The sequence below is a fragment of the Bos indicus genome, chromosome 19, assembly GCF_029378745.1.
Source record: "Bos indicus isolate NIAB-ARS_2022 breed Sahiwal x Tharparkar chromosome 19, NIAB-ARS_B.indTharparkar_mat_pri_1.0, whole genome shotgun sequence".
Lineage (NCBI taxonomy): Eukaryota > Metazoa > Chordata > Mammalia > Artiodactyla > Bovidae > Bos > Bos indicus.
This window is the reverse complement of record NC_091778.1, coordinates 45479317-45498988: the sequence shown is the minus strand read 5'-3', so window position 1 is coordinate 45498988 and position 19672 is coordinate 45479317. Positions and strand designations below refer to the sequence as shown.

Here is a 19672-nt window from a genome sequence, read left to right as displayed (position 1 = left end):
GGAAAATTATTGTTTCATTTTAAGAATACTTTCAAATTTGGGTGTCTTTAAACTTTGAACTCCTTGAAAAGAGAAATCAGATTTTATCCATATTTCACATTCATCTCTGTGGTGATTGGCATGTAATAAGCACTCAATAACTCATCAATCCATTATTTATTTAAAATAGAAATTTGAAGCCCTTCCTTTTTTTCTTTTTAATTGTGGCAAAGCCCACATAACATAAAATTGTCATCTTACCCATTTTTAAGTGTACATTTCAGTAGTGTTTACTAAATTCACAGTGTTGTTCAAAGCCCATGTGTCTTGAATGGCTAGTATGGTCTCTACCCTTCAAAAAGAATGAGACCTTATTCTCCTGCCAACAAAATGGATTTCCCTGGTGGCTCAGACGTAAAGCGTCTGCCTACAATGCGGGAGACCCAGGTTCTATCCCTGGGTTGGGAAGATCCTCTGGAGAAGGAAATGGCAACCCAATCTAGTACTCTTGCCTGGAAAATCCCATGGATGGAAGAGCCTGGTAGGCTACAGTCCACGGGGTAACAAACAGTCGGACACGACTGAGCAACTTCACTTTCACTTTAATTGTCTTGGAAATGGCTCTTTTATTTTTTTAGTGTCACGTTCAACATTGTCCAGGCATTGAGTTGATTTCTCTTACATAGCTCTTTCTGTAATACCCACATAGTTTGGCTAGAATATAGCCACATTTATGACATATTTAGATAATTCATGACAAATTTTTTTCATTGTACCAAACCTTTGCTACAAATAACCACTGAATAAAGAAAGCCCTGTTGCTCTGCAGAAAATCATAATGCCTTCTTACTACTGCATAGACTAATCACTGCAAATAATTTCTAGATTCATGGTTTGTAAGTTCTTTGCATTTACTTGTTTATTGTCCACTTTTAGTTGCTTTTGTTTGATTTTAGGCTCTAACATTTTTTAACATGCAGTCATCCACTGAATTTAAGCCTGATCTTTTCGAGATTTTGTTAACATCTAAAAATTATTGAAAGCCCTGTGAGACTTTACGGAGTGCTAGTCTTTGGGGCTGCAGTGTATGTATATAACTTGTCACTGGATAGGTTGGAGAATAGGGCATGCTAACTCTGAAACAGAATTCTTTGTGGCACGATAGAAAATTCAACTTTGTTAGGTGGGTTTAATTTTTACTTGAATTTCCCTTATTTACCTTTTGTTCTCCCCTAATATTTATTAGGGCTTCCCTAGTGGTGCTCGGAGAAGGCAATGGCAACCCCCTCCAGTACTCTTGCCTGGAAAATCCCATGGACGGAGAAGCCTGGTAGGCTGCCGTCCATGGGGTCGAGAAGAGTCGGATACTACTTCACTTTCACTTTTCACTTTCATGCATTGGAGAAGGAAATGGCAACTGACTGCAGTGTTCTTGCCTGGAGAATCCCAGGGACGGCGGAGCCTAGTGGGCTGCCATCTATGGGGTCGCACAGAGTCGGACACGACTGACTCGACTTAGCAGCAGCAGCAGTAGAGCTAGTGGTAAAAGAACCCGCCTGCCAATGGAGGTTAGACATAAGAGACACCAGTTCAATCCCTTTCGGGAAGATCCCCTAGAGAAGGGAATGGCATCCCACACCGGTATTCTTGCCTGGAGAATCCCATGGACAGAGGAGCCTGGAGGGCTTCAGTCCATGGGGTCGCACAGTTGGACACAACTGAAGCGATTTAGCACACATCACAGTGTTTATTAAAATATTCAAAAGTTAAAATTTATATGCGGCAGATAAGTGATTGTTAGTATTAGAAAAAAGACTTGTAGAAAAGGTTGTTGGCAAGATACCTGAAGGAAACAACAATAAAGAAAGGCCTGCGATGAGAAATATTATGAATGGTTGTGTGTGTTTTTTTTAATGCAGGCAGAGGGTATGTTTAATGTGGAATAAACAACAGCAAATGATAGTTGTATTTTGTGGCTGTTGAATTGGATTTGGTTCTTGAAATTGTTTTATGACCTTGTGGCAGCTTTGAAATGGAATGGAATGTAGCTCAAAATCTTTATTTTGCTATGAAATAGGTAAGTAGATGTAGCCCAGAAGTGGTTCCTAAACTTTCTTTGTTATATTGTCTAAGAGCTGTTTGATGATGTGGCTGATTTTTTTGGTCACAAAGACAAATGAAGAGGTATGATATATTTCATATTCCATATTTAGAGGGTTCACTCAGTGACAGTCAATCAGCATTAGCTCAGCTATGAGATAATAATGTATTCTAGTTATACCAGCTGTAAATAATGTAAGTCATGGGCAAAGTAAATAAGATTGTTCCTGCTCTTCAGGTTTATTTTCCAGTCCTCTAAGTCTTGCTTTTTAAACTTACACTACACTTTTGAAGGTTTTTTGAGGCCAGGGACCGTGTTTTATATTTTTTAGTATGTGATCAATTGAATACTTAATTGACAAATTGCTTTAAGTTCCTTGAGAGTAGGGATTCTCTTTTATTTTTGTTTAGAAGCACTTGGTATAGGGTATGAAGCAGTGAGAGCAGCATTTGGAAACTTAGGATTTAGGTTTGAATTTGGCTCTGCCACTTACTTTAAGTAAAGGGACAAGTTGAATTATTTGTTTCAGCAATAAATGAGGATTAAAATCTCTGCCTATATTCTCACAGTGATTATGAGGGTAAAGTAATTAAGTGAAGTTACTTTATGCAAACTGTAAAACACTATGTAAATGCTAATTGTTATTAACACCTCAATTGTATGGTGTGTGTTTAAGTATTTTAACTGAATTTGAGTTAATCTTTAGGTATTCATCAAAAACCTAAGTATCATAAAAATCACAGAGAAGCCTCTATCTTGCTACTCTCTATTTCCCAGAATTTGTAACAGTAGTAGCAGTAGCAGCAGCAGCTAAGATACTGCTGCTGCTGCTGCTGCTGCTAAGTCGCTTCAGTCGTGTTCGACTCTGTGCGACCCCATAGACGGCAGCCCACCAGGCTCTGCTGTCCCTGGGATTCTCCAGGCAAGAACACTGGAGTGGGTTGCCATTTCCTTCTCCAGTGCAGGAAAGTGAAAAGTGAAAGTGAAGTTGCTCAGTCGTGTCTGACTCTTCACGACCCCATGGACTGCAGCCCACCAGGCTCCTCCGTCCTTGGGATTCTCCAGGCAAGAACACTGGAGTGGGTTGGCCATTTCCTTCTCCAGTGCATGAAAGTGAAAAGTGAAAGGGAAGTCACTCAGTCGTGTCTGACTCTTTGCGACCCCATGGACTGCAGCCTACTAGGCTCCTCTGTCCATGGGATTTTCCAGGCAAGAGTACTGGAGTGGGGTGCCATTGCCTTCTCCGCTAAGATACTAATATGTGCTATTACTGTTTGGATGGCATCACCAACTCTGTGGACATGAGTTTGAGCCAGCTCCGGGAGTTGGTGATGGACAGGGAAGCTTGGTGTGTTAGTCAGTGGGGTTGCAAAGAATCGGACATGACTGAGCGACTGAACTGAACTGAACTGAATATGTGCTGGATATTTGACTCCCAGTTCTGTGCTTTTAATGCTGTGTATGTTTTAGGGTCATAAGTCCCTAATTTTGCTTTTTGTTTCAGTAATTCTGAGCTCTTAGTTACATCTAAAAGAGCCTCAGTCACTAAGCAGTGGGGTTGGGACAAATAATTAAATGTAAAAAATAAAATTGTTAAAATAAACAGTAGGATAATTATTAAAGATAATCTTATAATAAGGAGAACTTTAAGTTCAACTCCAAACCCAGAAATCCTTAAAAGAAGGATAAATTTGACTATATTTCATCATAGTAAAGTAAAAGAACAACAGCTAAACAAACTGGGGGAAATATCTGTAATATATCATTGTAGACAGAGGACAGATTTCTTTATGTATTTATCGGTATGTGAAATACTTGTAATCAAAATAGAAAGGGGGAAATGGCTATGAATACTGTTTACAGAAAAGTATTGCAGATGACCTTTAGGCATATGAAAATATTCTCATTTCTTCTCATATTAGAGATAATGCATATTAAACTATGAGATATGATTTTTTACTTGTTGGCTTGGAAAAGGCTTTAAAAAAGACTAGCCTGGTCAGATTTGGGGAAAATAGGTTCTTACATTATAGCCAGTGAGATTGTAAACGGATAAAACCACTATAGAGAACAGTTGAATTACTTAAAGATTAAAATGCATGTATCCCTTTAGATCCAACAATTCTATCTTTAACTTATTCATGAAATGCAAAAAATAATGTATGATTGAAGTTATTCATTATATCACTGTGATAAAAGATTAGAAATAGTCTACCATATTTCCTTGATCCTAAGACATTTTTTCATATTTTAATAAAGGTAAAATTAGATGTACCTTATTAATGGCATTAAAGTTACAATGGCAGCTTTTAAAATTTCTTAGTGGCACATAAAACAGTGTGTTTCTATTTTCCATTATTTTAAATGGAATACACATCAACCCAGCAGCTAACCAGCTTCTAAAACATAGTTGCCTGTTTATTGATTTTAAAAAAAATTAAGATATAAAGTATACATTTTTTCCTGATTACCAAATAATTTATATGGTTCTTAACAGTTGCTTTCTCTGTTGTAACATGTCCATAGCTTTTGTTGATACTTAAGCAGCTTTCCCAAAGTCCTACAAGTTGTATATGAAATGTATTATATCTATAGGTTTCTCACATATCTTTTTCTTAAAAATGTTGAATTAGATTTTTGAGATTGAAGCATAAAAATTTTATTGTATGAAATCGTTGGCTGGAAAATATGTCAAGAGAGATGAACTGAAGCATTTCACTGTGAAACATTAAAAGGGTACATTCTGTGGGGTTTGTGCATATATTTGTTTCTTATTTGCTTTACTGTGCAGAGAAAAGTCTTGCCTGGAAAATCCATGGACGGAGGAGCCTGGTGGGCTGCAGTCCATGGGGTCTTGACTGAGCGACTTCACTTTCACTTTCATGCATTGGAGAAGGAAATGGTAACCCACAGTGTTCTTGCCTGGAGAATCCCAGGGATGGGGGAGCCTGATGGGAGGCCGTCTATGGGGTTGCACAGAGTTGGACACGACTGAAGTGACTTAGCAGCAGCGGCAGCAGAGAAAAGTCATTGTTAAGGCAGACTGTGAAGGGAAAGTGAGTTGCTTTTTACTGTATCCTTTTAAAATTTGATATGATACACTATTACTACTAAAAAATGTAGAAAGAAAATTGTTTTGAAAAAGACTCAGAGTAGACAGAATCCAAGCAGAGTAGAGTTGGTTTCTTTAGTGTTTCTTTGGTTTTATGTATGTATCCCTCCTCCCACTCTAGTTTCAGTTAGCAAACAAATGGTAAATATAGTTGGATAAACCCTGCATTAGCTAAGCCCCAACAGTGCTTATATTAATACATTTTATGACTAAAGAAAAACTAGATTTGAATCCCATACAGTAGAAATATGTAGTGTTAAAATTTGGACTTTATTGTTAAGTTAGAATGTTGATTTTTAAAACCACACTAACTTCTAAGAAAAATCATTCTTTGGCTGGGGAAAAATAGGTTTTCTTTAATACTATGATGACACAGTAAATGTTCTGGATAGGATATTTGTAAAAAGCTGAGTTGTTGTCCTTCCTTAGTTTCCCTTTGAAATTTGTTTTCATGGATTATATGCCACATCTAGAATGTAAACATTCTGCATGTCAGTATGGATTGTCAGAAAGGCTTAGTTATACTTGTTGCTGGTCTAGCTGAAGGAGCCTGGTAGCTATAATGATCTTTGTTCCTAGGTAATTAAATGAGCTGTGCAGTCTTTATGCATTTTCAAAGGTAAGCATAATTTTAGTAATTCAGGTATCAAATTTAGTAAGATAACAGATTATATATAACCCCTGACTATCTTAATGGAATTTAGTTAATATAAACAAATGAATCCAGCTGAATCCAGTTAGTAAACAAAATTTAGAATTGACAATCTGTAGTTAAAAAGTCTAGATTTTAGAGCTAGAGTTATTACCAACCTGCTGCTGCTGCTGCTAAGTCGATTCAGTCGTGTCCAACTCTGTGCAACCCCATAGACGGCAACCCACCAGGCTCTGCCGTCCCTGGGATTCTCCAGGCAAGAACACTGGAGTGGGCTGCCATTTCCTTCTCCAATGCATGAAAGTGAAAAGTGAAAGTGAAGTCACTCAGTCGTGTCCGACTCTTAGCGACCCCATGGACTGCAGCCTACCAGGCTCCTCCATCCATGGGATTTTCCAGGCAAGAGTATTGGAGTGGGGTGCCATTGCCTTCTCGATTACCAACCTAGATGGCATATTAAAAAGCAGGGATATTACTTTGCCAGCAAAGGTCCATCTAGTCAAGGCTATGGTTTTTCCAGTGGTCATGTATGGATGTGAGAGTTGAACTGTGAAGAAGGCTGAGTGCAGAAGAATTGATGCTTTTGAACTGTGGTGTTGGAGAAGACTCTTGAGAGTCCCTTGGACTGCAAGAACGTCCAACCAGTCCATCCTAAGGGAGATCACTCCTGGGTGTTCATTGAAAGGACTGATGGTAAAGCTGAAACTCCAATACTTTGGCCACCTCATGTGAAGAGTTGACTCACTGGAAAAGACCCTGATGCTGGGAGGGATTGGGAGCAGGAGGAGAAGGGGACGAGAGAGGATGAGATGGCTGGATGGCATCACTGGCTCGATGGACATGAGTTTGAGTGAACTCCGGGAGTTGGTGATGGACAGACAGGGAGGCCTGGCGTGCTGTGATTCATGGGGTCGCAAAGAGTCGGACACAACTGAGTGACTGAACTGAATTGAGAAATGAAAAGGGATTGGGGGATATGAGAAGGGGAAATAGTGAACTCAGATGCTGTATAGACTAGTTGCTCAGTATAGAGATTGTTACATTTATAGACAGACATTAAATATATGTTAAAGTGTTATTTAACCAGAAGACATTAAATATATATCAAGTTCATGCAAAATAATTAGAAAGGAAGTAGCAAATTTTTCTAAATTTAGATCAGATACTTTTTTACTAAGAAAAGAGTAGACCAGTTATAGAAGCAGTTTGGACATCCTCAAGGTAGATTACGTTAAATGAAGCATTCACTGGTGAAGAATTACATTAAAATAGTTGCACTTCTATTAAATACTTGTTTTCAAGAGACCATAATAAACAGTATACATGACATTGTGAGATACTACCCTTACTCTCATAAGTTTGCCATTTATTTTAGGAGATAAGTGGAAGAAACCTTAAGAGTAAACTCTGTAAGGATAAATGACTAGGGAAGACCTCACAATGAAGTCTTAAGGAGGGAGGAATAAGTATTACCAAAGAAAGAGACACTGATGTATACAAGGTGATTACAGTTGGTGAAGAGTAGGTGTAGCTGGCTAGAGCAGAAAGTGTCCATTCGGCAGTGAATGTCACACTTTAAAAGCAGAAGAACTTATCAAAATACATATTTTTAAAGTGAACTTTGACATATAAAAGGATGGAAAAAACCATAATTATTTGGTTGAAGCAGGGTTCTGGGTGTCCAAGAGCAGATGAGAAACCATAACTAGAAAGCAGTAATGGGAATTTGGTTCAGATAGGCACAAATCTAGTATTATCTTAACTAAAACCTCATTTAATTATTTTTTTTAATTTTTAATTGGAAGATAATTGCTTTACAGTGTTATGTTGGCTTCTCCCATACAACAACATAAATCAGCTGCCAGTCCATGTATGTCCCCTCCCTCCTGAATCTCCTCCCACTCCCTACCTCATCCCACCCCTCTGGTTTGTCACAGAGCACCGGGTTGAGTTCTCTGTCCCCATATAGCAGCTTCTTCCATTGTCTGTCTATTTAACACATATAATTCTTAAAGCAAGACTATGTTATTCCAGCTTTGCAGAGGAAAAACTGAGGCTTAAAGAAGTTGAGCGAGTTGCTTAAGAATAAACCGTCAGTAAATGACAATATCAGAATTCAAACCTTGGTCTTTCTGACTCCAAAACCCATGCTGCTAACTAACTACCACACTGAGTGTAGAAGGCTGCTCCAATTTGAAACTTTATTTTGTAAACAAAAGGCAGTTTTTTATTAGAAGAGGTATAGACTTATCTAGCAGATAGAAATATTAAAGCTAATTTAATCAGAAATTCATTTTACAAATGAAGAAATGTAGGTTTAGGGTTCCAGAATGTTGAAAGGCAGTCCCTAGTTCTCTTGATTTGTGATCTATTTCTTTCCATTATACCAATTAGCACATTGGTGGTAGAAGTTAAGTACGAATCTTGCCAAAGTATGACTGAAGATGTAAAACCATTTAGAAAGTTGTCTGAGTTGATAAGGGCATAGAATAAAATGATAGCAGTGGAACTGGAAAGGAAAGTGTAGTTATGAAGCATGATAAATCAACTATGAAGCATAATAGCAGTTGATTCATGCATGTGTCTTGCTAGCAAGCCTTTGTTCACTGGGTTTAGTTGTTAATCCTTAATAATAGCTAGTGTTTAAGTGTTTACAAAGTGCTTACACATGTATAGTCTAATTTAAGTCCTCTCTGGGGTAGTTACTCTTTTTTTACAGATGAGGAGATTGACATTTTAAGCAATTCTTTGCCCAAAATCTTACAGCACATAGGTAGTAGAATCATGTTGCTAAAAACCTATGCTTTTAATCAGTATGCTATCTAAAATGTACTTAAATGCTGTGTAGTGGCTTACTTCTGTCTTCTGGAGAAATGTGATGGTGGTGAGAAATAAAGTACTGCATAATTGAAATGTACAATAGTTACTCTGGTTGAAAAAAATGTAGGTAGCTTTGAATGTGATGTTTTTTCTTAGAGCTCGTGAAGTGGTCATTTATGTTCTTGATGATAAATATAAATTTCTGTAAATTCACTGGAAACTTGAAGCTAGATTGAGTAGTAAGAACCTTGGCCACATTTTTAGGAGTGATAGATAATTGATCTCCAAAGGTAAAGAGAATACTGTAATTTCTTGTCTCATACTATAATTTCCTCCTTTATTTTTTCTTACACTTTGTATTTCTCTTGTGGTGTTTTTAACATTCTACCTTGAATAATTTGTATTTATGTGTCTCTTAACTCTCATGAGCCATCTTCCCTGGTGGCTCAGAGGTTAAAGCGTCTGCCTCCAATGCGGGAGACCTGGGTTCGATCCCTGGGTCGGGAAGATCCCCTGGAGAAGGAAATGGTAACCCACTCCAGTATTCTTGCCTGGAGAATCCCATGGACAGAGAAGCCTGGTAGGCTACAGTCCATGGGGTCGAAAAGATGGGGTCGCAAAGAGTCGGACACTACTGAGCAACTTCACTTACTTACGTACTTAACTCTTGTTAGACTGTAAACTCCTAAGTGATAACAATTACAGGCGTTTATGTGTTTTCTGTTGTTGCTTTTCAATATGTTTTTTTATTCTGCATATAGTTACTGAATCTGTAGAATGTGCCAGATCTGTACTAAGTCTTAAGAGTTAAGGAATGAATAAGATATAGCTCTTGTCTCTGGAGGCTTATGTCTAATATAGACACAAGTGTAACAGATAAATCTAGTGCAATATAATACTGTAATTGTGAAGTTAAAGGTACAGTGGGGGCTTAATAGAGAATTGAAAAACATAACTTAGAATTTTAACTTATTTCTTGAAGGATTTAATAAGTGAAAGATTTCATTGCGAGAATAAGGAAGCAAACAACTGTATTAGCATCTGCCCAACTATACTTGTTAGTTGATACATGGAATCATTCATCCATAAGAACCACTGGTATTTAAAAGGAGGACCAGATATAAACATGATAAGAACACAAAGTTTAAAAATATGATTTGTGAGAAATATATTTTGATAAAGAAAAAAGCTAAAAACGAAAATATTTATTAAAAATGGCTACCAAAATTTGAAGTAATGGATTGTACATTTAGAAAAGGGGACAAAATAATATCATCTTACATGTATAAATGTGGTTTATTAGTTCTAAATTCAGCCTTTTCTGTCTTACTAAGTCTTCTGAAATGTGTGACGTAGATAATTCTGTAACCAAATGAGTTACAGAGAAAATCTAGCTGGAGCTTAGAAGGAAAGAGCAGAGGACAGTCTCAGGAGTAGGACTTGGAAGCTCCGATGCCTGTTGGGGCCAGGTGGTAACATACACAGTTGAAGCCCACTGAACTTGAGACAGTAAGTAGGAAGTAGTGTGAGTTGTGCCATGTCTGGAGAGGAATAACTGCCACTCAGCTAGCTCCTGCTCATTGTTACTGTGTAGGAATATAGTGTCATGTGTTGCCAGACCTGAATTTAAAAAACAAAACCAGAAATCCAGATATTCTGGTGAAACTTAGTAATTGAAAAATGTTGGCTCAAAGTTTAAAGTAATCTGAGATAAACAAACATATGCAAGGCCTATATTTGATTCACAGGTTACTACTTTATGACCTCACTTGAAATTTGACCTGGGTTTAAATTCAAGCTCTGCAATCAGTTAGTGGTGTGACCTTTCTTCAGTATGCTCAAATATTTAAAAGATTTCAGAACTGTTTGGGGAATTAAACATGATGGCATATAAGCTTTATACCTGTATCTTATCTCATTTTCCTCTCCCAATAGTAGGTTGGGAGATAATGCCACTTTAAACAGATTGAGAAACCTAAGTGTTTATCCATAGTCAAACTGCTGAGGATAGTAGCTGTGTTTATAACAAACCTTCCTACCTCTACTCTAGTACTTTTACCATTAGACTGGTGATTCTCAAGCTTTAGTGAGCAGCAGAATCACTTTGGGTGCTTGTTAAAAATGTAGATTCCCAACCAGTACAACTCAGCAGGTCTGCATTGGGGTTCAGGAAATTACATTTTAAATAAGCTCCCTAAGTAATTTGCTTTAGATCATATGAATAAAATAAGCTTCTGAGAATGTTACCTTCACTGTGGCAAGTCGGGGTAGACGGTTCTTTTGCTCATCCAAAATAGATTAGTGATTTTTAGTCTGATTTAGTATAATGCTATTTATTTTTCTTATAATCTTATCTTTATCTTGATTTACACTGTTTCCTACATTATTATTTATGGACTTCGTGCCCTAGATTAGTTTGCATGATTAAAATGAAACTGGTTTCTCGTACTTCTTACGAGAGTGGCATGTCCAAGAAACTTAAAATTAGCAATATATAAAATTAGTATATAAAATATACCAATATATAAAATTAGTATATAATCATCATGATTTTATTGTAATTAGAGTAGTGTTTCCAATCAGGTGAAAACAGTTGAAAATATAAAATTTCACTGGTTAGCCAATATTTGAAAAGTCGAAACTAAGAGGAGACAGAAATGCCTTCAAAGTTGTATGGAATCATAGACTTTAGAACTGGAAAAGAAAATTTCTATGGATAACCTAGGATCTCTGGGCTTTTTAGAAGAGATGCCAGAGGAAATAAGGGAGATTTTTCAGTAATTTCAATTTATTTGACTTTCTCAATTTACTTCTACATTCCATGTAGACTTCATCTATTACAAATTTGGCATACAGTGGATTAATAACTTACTATTCAGTACACATACATAGGTGTTAGTGTATTTCTCAGGTGACAGTAATAGTAAAATAGTAAGCATTTTGACAGTGTTTAAGTTTTTCTGTTTTGTTTAGGTATAATTTACCTAAGAAAATTGTTTGTACCTGATAAATTTCTTAGGTGATCTGTTTTAATTTGGAGAAAGTCTTGCTAAAGTATACTTCATTCTTTTGGCTTAGATGTAATATTTGTGTAACCTTTTCAAACTCAGTAGTCACTCTTGTTAATGGAATGATAATATGGGAAGGATTTGGGGGTAGATGATAATTTTCTCCTTCAGTAAATAGGACTGTTTCATTATCACCAGGTTGTTGGTAGAACATTAGAATCTATCACAGCTTCTTAGAGTATTTTTAATTTTAAGGTATTTTAAAATGCCAGTTTTGGAAATGAACAAATTGATTTTTTAATTTTCTGAGGCCTTAAGACAACAGTGTTTAGCAGCATCATGGTGAAATGTTAGGGTTTACAAAGCATCTTCTATTGTCTGTTTTGATCTACATGCCAGTCCCGAAAGTGGAGATAATGTTTCCATTTTGCTGGAGAGGCTGCAGGGACTCATGGGCTAGTTGTCCAGAGTGACACAAGTGTTTAGAAGTTACCTCTTACTAGAGAACTGAGATTTTGTAGCCACCTTTTTTAGGGACTACCTAGAAAAATATAGAAAATAAAGGTGAGTTGCGAGTTTGAGGTGTAGGATTAAGGAAGAGCAGTTTAAATGGAGCTGGAAAACATTTTGGGGTTTAAGAATGATCTTGGAATATTAAGGAATTCTCAGTGTAGTTATGGAATAACTTAATAGTAAGTGAATACAACTCTAAGAAAACATTGGATTGTTGGACATTACAATACCATAGGACTAGCTACTCTATACTGTCTACATTTAGCCACTAAGTCGTGTCTCTTTTATGACCCCATGGACTGTAGCCCACCAAGCTTCTCTGTCCATGGGATTTTCCAGGCAAGAATACTGGAGTGGGTTGCCATTTCCTTCTCCAGAGGATCTTTCTGACCCAGGGATCAAACTTATATCTCCTGCATTGGCAGGCAGATTCTTTACCACTGAGCCACCAGGGAGTTGTTTTGAGGCCCTGTCAGCTGACAATGAAATAAATATATGTATGCTTAGCCAAGAGAAACAAAACAAAACTAACCTTTTCTTAATATATTAGATTACATGATTAAAATTGAACTATTTTGTCCTAGAAAGTAGCTCTGATTCTTTGGGAAGATGGAAGGATTTTTAGGTCATAGTTTTTTAAACTTCTGTGCCCTTAAAAAAAAAACAAACACCTGTGCCTGAAAATCAAAATAACCTTGTTGTTATATAGATCATTAAACAGTCTGTGGCAAGAATATAGTTAGTTTTTGTAGCACTAGAGACTTTGGATTCTATTTTGAGTAGGAATTCTTTAAAAAAAAAAAAAAACTTAAAAGCCATAGGGTATAATTAATATACTTGATGTTTACTAAGAAAAAGATATCTAAATGATGATGAAAATAATCATTATTTTTATGCTACTGAAGACTGTTATTTTAAGGAGAAATTTGCAGAAGTAAAGCTTTGGTTTGGAAATATATATACCACTTTTTACCCAGGAAGTATTTCTGAAAGTTGTATGTAATCACTGTTTTTTTAAATGAATGAAATTATATTTAAACACATTAACATAATGACTTCCCTGGTGGCTCAGACGGTAAAGCGTCTGTCTACAATGCGGGAGACCCGGGTTCGATCCCTGGGTTGGGAAGATCCCCTGGAGAAGGAAATGGCAATCCACTCCAGTACTATTGCCTGGAAAATCCCATGGACAGAGGAGCCTGGTAGGCTGTAGTCCATGGGGTCGAAAAGAGTTGGACACGACTGAGCGACTTCACTATAGCTTACTATAGAGTCTTACTTTGAGTAATTTTACAAATCAGAGAATAGTCACCATCCTAATTTTGTATTATTCTTGATTTTCACATATATATTTGAGTTGCTTAAAGTAAATAAATTTAAGATGTCAGGTCAGATTCTTGACTTTTATCAACTTAGTGGCCTTTTGGAAGTAAAATTTGTGACTTTTTTGATGGCTTTTATATTTACTTTTGCCTTATTAGGGTCAGTCTTTAAAAACAGTTTTAGACTTCTTTGAAAGATGTTAGACATTAAAGCTTTTTGAACCATACATGCATTAGGTCCACAAATGTTATTTTCTACTCCCTCATGCCAGAAGTTTATATTGGTAAGATTATTTTGCCTAATTATAGATTATTCATGGGCTATAGGACTTTGTTTTAATTACTATCACAAAAATATGCCCAAAGCCTTGCAGTAGTGCTTGGTATGTAGAAGCAACTCAATAATTATTTGTTGTTGGATGAATCTCAGCAAAGGAACAGACAGCAAATGTAAATTGTAGTGTTATCTTATCTGCTGACTATCCAAAAACTGTTTTAATCACTTTGGAAGCTTCTTCATTTCTAATTTGTTTCTGTGGAGAAGTCATGTGTCTTCTGTTTCTGAAATGTGCTGTTTACCAGATTATGGTTGTTCTTCAATATTTTCTCTCTAGTTGTTCTTTTCCTGGGGTTTATTTAAAAATAGTGTTTGTTTAAAAAAAAAAAAATAATTTCTCTACAGTCCAGTTCTTTGGGCCAGTTTTGTAGATTGGAGTATCCTAAAGTGTTTCAAAATCGAAACTGGTTAATGAAAGGGCTCATTCTCAGAAACTGTGGCTATAAGCAATCAGTGAGTTTTCATATTTGGCCTTATTCTCTCTTGAGTTAAGATAAGTTATATTACCTTTACATTTTAGCAAGAGATGTGTACATGAGTATTTTAGCACATGTGTCATTGTAGAAGTAAGCCTACCTTCTAAAATATAGAGTATACAGTACCAGTTGGTCAGTGAAACCTCATTAAAAGTTTTTTCCATCTCTTTAAAAAAATTTTTTATTGAGGTACAGTTGATGTAGAATATTATTTTGGTTTCAGGTATACAGCATAATGATTCAGTACTTGTGTGTGTGTATATATATATATATTTAAAGTTTTTATTTAGAAAATATGAATATCAATTTTTTTCCCCTCACATGAATACATTGATAGTAGAATTTTCTATAAGTAGTATGTTTTTTTCCCACCCTTGTCCAGTCAGCTAGATCACAGTCAGAGTATCTATATATAGATCTTTGGCTGAAGAGGACAGTTTCTTCTTAAGGAAAGTATTTATTGTTCTGGTTGAAGTTGCCTCCTTTGAAATGAAATAAACAACAAAATGTTCTTATTTTAATGAATTTTAAGAAATACTTGTCCCTGTTAAGAGAAGCCAAGAAATAAGAGAAACTGGATGTAGTTCAATTTGTATTAAAAAGAAGTTGAGTTTTCTAGGGGATTATTATATTAGCAAACATTTTTTTGCTATTTATCATTGAAAAGTCATCACTATGGGTTGTTACTCAGATATTCCTTTATGATAGGATTTGTCATTGATCACAAATGAATAAATGAGGGTTTTTTGTTTTTTTTTTAATACTGCAGCCTCTTCATGTATGTATTCTTCAGTGTCTTTTCCCAGTGGGATTTTTCCTTGGTCTGGAACTTCTAATAATGGGAAAAAATTACTACTTGGCGGAGGCAGCAATGTTACCTTCAGATTGTTTTTAAAGCCAGACTGTTTTCTCTGAGTGGACTAATTGTAAATGTGACAGGCCTTTTGATGCCAATTTCTCTGGAGTTCCTGGTGGTCTTCAAAGTTTGGCTTTATTATGTGCAGAAAGAAAGCTGTTGGTGGACTTGGGAAGACTTGATTAAAAGGAAACAAAGTTCTGAGGAAGTCTACCACAAAAGTTGTATTCATTCATAACAGAACTCAAATGTTCATGTTTTCCAAGCACTGACAATCTAAGGTTATTTTCCAGACCTTTTATTTATTATAATGAGGTCTTGATGATCCCCTCTACGAGACAGTCCTCTTAGAGTTCTTTTAGTGCAGCCAATGACTTGATAATCCCTTGATGATCTGTCTTTGATGTTATTTCCTTAAGGAACAAGTCCCACCTCGGGCCTTGAGTACTGATTTGAACAGAATGAGTAGTTAAATGAGAAACTGGAAGGGAGAGATAGTTCTCTCACTTTCTAGGGAGAGATAGTTCTCTCACTTTCTAGCGAGAGATAGTTCTCTCACTTTCTCCCACCTTCCCCCCAACCCCTGCATTGTTGTAGAAGAGGTTGTTCATGTTTTTCTCAAGTAGCAGTACAAAAATCTCACACCCTGATCCAACTGGTATGAAAACAACTGCGGTAGCACACAGTGACCTTCCTGCATCCCCAGCTGAAATTGGGGGAGGGACAAAGCCCAATTTGTTACTTTACCCCATCCTGTCTGCCTGCTAGAAGGCCTGTTTCCTACCCTAATGGTTTCTGCCTAACAAATGGTGTTTCTTTTTTACAGCATTATGATCCTGGACTTGTTGTGGTGATGGTAAACTTAGCAGTGGTAATTTTTTATTTTCAGACTGAATTACTCCTTTGTCATCAGTGCACCAATATGTTAGGCTTACTTTCTCTGTTGTAGCCTTCATCCTTCTGCTTGGTCTTTTTCATTTTCCTTTCCTTTCCTTATGCAACTTGTCTGATCCTTGTTCATGAAAGGGTAACGTTAAGAAGGGATGTACCTGTTTGTGTTAGAATTGCCAAAAAAAAAAAAAAATCAGTTAAAACATTAAATTCTAATACTGTAAAAACTTGATTTCCCCACAATATAATGGGCACTAGCACTTGCTACTGCAATTTATAAATAAATTAAAACAAACTTTGACTGCCCTAGAAGGCAAAAGTACTAATGCAGAGTTTATAACAGGGGTTTACAGAGGTAATGAATTTCTACCAAAATTTTCTTGATTCTTAACAAAGCAAATTCTGACAGATCAAAAAATATATCAAAACAAAAAAAATAACTTTGACATTTCTTTCCAATTCTTTCATTGGACCATTTGTTTTTAACCAGTAAATCCCTGATTGAGACGTTATGAAAGTGATATTGCACCTAGGAAGTCATTTTTATAACCTGTCTTAATTTGGTCCTTTTGCTAAAGATTGCAGTCACTGCTTATTTATTATACCATTGGGCAGAAGGTAGTAACACATTTTTATTTTGTTTAACTGGCAGTTTTTGATAGTATCTAAAATAAGGCTGTTTTACAACTTGGTTCTCTTTTCTGGTGTGAGATGTTCTTTATTTACTTAAATTTTTTTTTCATGTGATAATTATTCTTGATTAGCTTCTTATTGTTTAAAAGCAATAATGGGAGATTGGTGATAAGTAATTAAACTTCTGAATTTGTTTTTCATTTCTTTTTGAAACAAAAATCAATCCCACAAATACAGAGCAACTAGATTCAAGTGGTTGCTGGTCACTTTGGAAACAGCTTTTTTCCCCTCCGAGACTAATCCTAGTCATGGGCATGGCATTTATTGCTTTTTTTTTAACCCCCCAAATTCAGTTTTGGTCATATCTCAGATTTAGCCTGACAAAACTCAACTTTTAGCCCAAAGGTATAATATATATGTGTGTATAACAACAACAAAAAAATAAATTAATTTAAAAAACAATTGTTTACACCAGCCTGAGTGAAATGATGAGGGAAGTAAACATTGTGTTTTTTCACTAAAGGTATACAACGGATAAGGTAAGTCCTCTTTTCAGTGGGCTTACATCACAATAAACAGCGCAAGTTGTGATGTAAAACAGCTGTGGTAGTAAAGTGCTTGTCTGCCCCATTTTGCTTTGTTTGGCTGGTTATGAGTGGATTAAATATACATTTTAAAAAATCTCCAGCATAGATCAATTAGTTTAAAGTCAATTTTCTTCGCAACTAGTCCTTTTCACAGCTTACTGATTGCCATAGCCAGTGTTAAATCCACTCTGGAAAAATGGGACCTTGGAGCACCAGTTTAAAAGTAAAACTAAAAAAAAAAAATAAAAGTAAAACTATTCTTTCCTCAGGGCAACTAACTGTTGCGTTCCTTTTAATTATTTTCACCCCTTCATTTAATTGTAAAGCATATTTTGAATACAAAGAAATACTAAACACGCTGAGTTGCAGTTATTGAATTTTCCTGTGTCATGTTTGAAACTGTGCTCTTCCGATTTAAACCTGTCAGTTGACATATTTATTACCAGTTTTAAAAGTGTGTGTGGGAAAATGTCAGTGAACAGTAAGAGTGAAGTGATTCTTGATGGAAAGTTATTTGGGAGCCTTTTTAAAAAGGAATTTCTAGTGTTCTTGATTTTAAACTTCCTGGTGCCATTGCTTAGGAATGCTTTGCATTACTTATTTAATTTTGCTTTAGTAATCTGGAATCATCCCCAACTGGAAGGTCAGCCAAGGTGGTTAGTTGGGCTTAAACTGGAGAGGTAGGTTTGGTTGTAAGCTGTGAGAATGGCTTGTGTTTGGTTCACTGTAGCTTTCTGGTCTCTGCACTCCAAGGCAAGATCTCTAACCACCCAAACCCAATGTGTAAAGAGAGCTGTTGGCTTAGCCTTACATCTCACCTTGATTATATGTTCCTGTTACAGGGAGAACAGATCCCATTCCAATCGTCGTCAAATATGATGTCATGGGCATGGGTCGCATGGAAATGGAGGTAAATTGATCTCATTGGTTGACTTGTTTTATGGGGTATTTAAAATGGATACTAATTCCAAAATTCAGGTGTAATATTTATATTTTTGAGGGAAAATTAAAAAACTTATTTTATATTCTCATTTAGTGCTGTCTTTGAGGTAGGTAGGTGGCAAATAATGCCCCTTTACAAAGAAGTTGAGTGATTGCCCCAACATTATGCCACAAGATAAGATCAGACTTAAACCCAGGCCCTTATGCTCATTTCAGTAGGCTCTGTAGCTCAAATCTTAAAATATTTGTTGTGGTAGAAGCTTTGCCCCTACAGAGCTGTGTCAACAACCTCAGATATGCAGATGATACCACTCTAAGGGCAGAAAGCGAAGAGGAACTAAAGAGCCTTTTGATGAAGGTGAAAGAGGAGAGTGAAAAAGCTGGCTTAAAACTCACATTCAAAAAACTAAGATCATGGCATCCAGTCCTATCACTTCATGGCAAATAGACGGGGTAAAAATGGAAACAGCAGCAGATTTTATTTTCATCGGATGGTGACTGCAGCCATGCAGTTAAGAGATGCTTGCTCCTTGAAAGGAAAGCTATGATAAACCTAAACAGCATATTAAAAAGAAGAGACATCACTTTGCCAACAAAGGTTCATGTCAAAGCTATAGTTTTTCCTGTAGTCACGTACAGATGTGAGAGTTGGACCATGAAGAAGGCTGCACGCTGAAGAATCGATGCTTTCCAACTGTGGTACTAGACTCTTGAGAGTCCCTTGAACAGCACGGAGATCAAACCAGCCAATCCTAAAGGATGTCAGCCCTGAATATTCATTGGAAGGACTGATGCTGAAGCTCCAATACTTTGGCTACCTGATGTGAAGAGCCAACTCATTGGAAAAGATCCTAATGCTGAGAAAGATTGAGGGCAAAGGGAGAAGGGGGCGACAGAGGACGAAATGGTTGGATGACATCATCAACTCAATGGACATGAGTTTTAGCAAACTCCGGGAGATGGTGGAGGATAAGGAAGCCTGGCTTGCTGCAATTCTTGGGGTTGCAAAGAGTTGGGCAATACTTAGTGACTGAACAACAATAGAGCTGTGTACTGCTCTCATCTGTGATACCTTCTTTTCATTGCTTGAAATATTATGCTCCATTTACTGCTAATTCTTTGTCATTGAACATTGAAGTAAAATCTGTTATCAACTATGCCTGTTGGGAACCACCAGCATGAGAGGATTAATGAACTATTTTGCATGTTTTTTTTCTCTGTGATGTGACAGTAAAGCAAGAGGCAGTTGAGCAAATTACATATTTTCATATAGTACTGTAGTTGTGTAAATGACTTTTTTATGGCTAGATGGGAGTACTATGGCAATTAAGTCTAATTGTATCTATTTTTGTTAAGCTTGATTATGCTGAAGATGCTACCGAACGGCGCCGTGTCTTAGAAGTAGAAAAAGAAGACACGGAAGAACTGAGGCAGAAGTACAAG

General features: G+C 36.5%; 1 protein-coding gene across 9 annotated transcripts in view; it reads left to right on the top strand.

The window, feature by feature from the left end:
* The window catches only part of GPATCH8 (G-patch domain containing 8), a 95134-nt gene that overhangs the window by 31422 nt on the left and 44040 nt on the right, over positions 1–19672 (top strand). For 5 of the 9 annotated variants that reach the window (XM_019980810.2, XM_019980811.2, XM_070773616.1 and 2 more), the window contains 2 exons: positions 18130–18197; positions 19586–19672. In XM_019980810.2, the coding sequence (XP_019836369.2) occupies positions 18130–18197; positions 19586–19672 (155 nt within the window). Of the gene's footprint in view, positions 1–4921; positions 18198–19585 lie in introns of those variants that run through there. The other 4 variants (XM_070773617.1, XM_070773618.1, XM_070773619.1 and 1 more) reach the window with 3 other exon arrangements.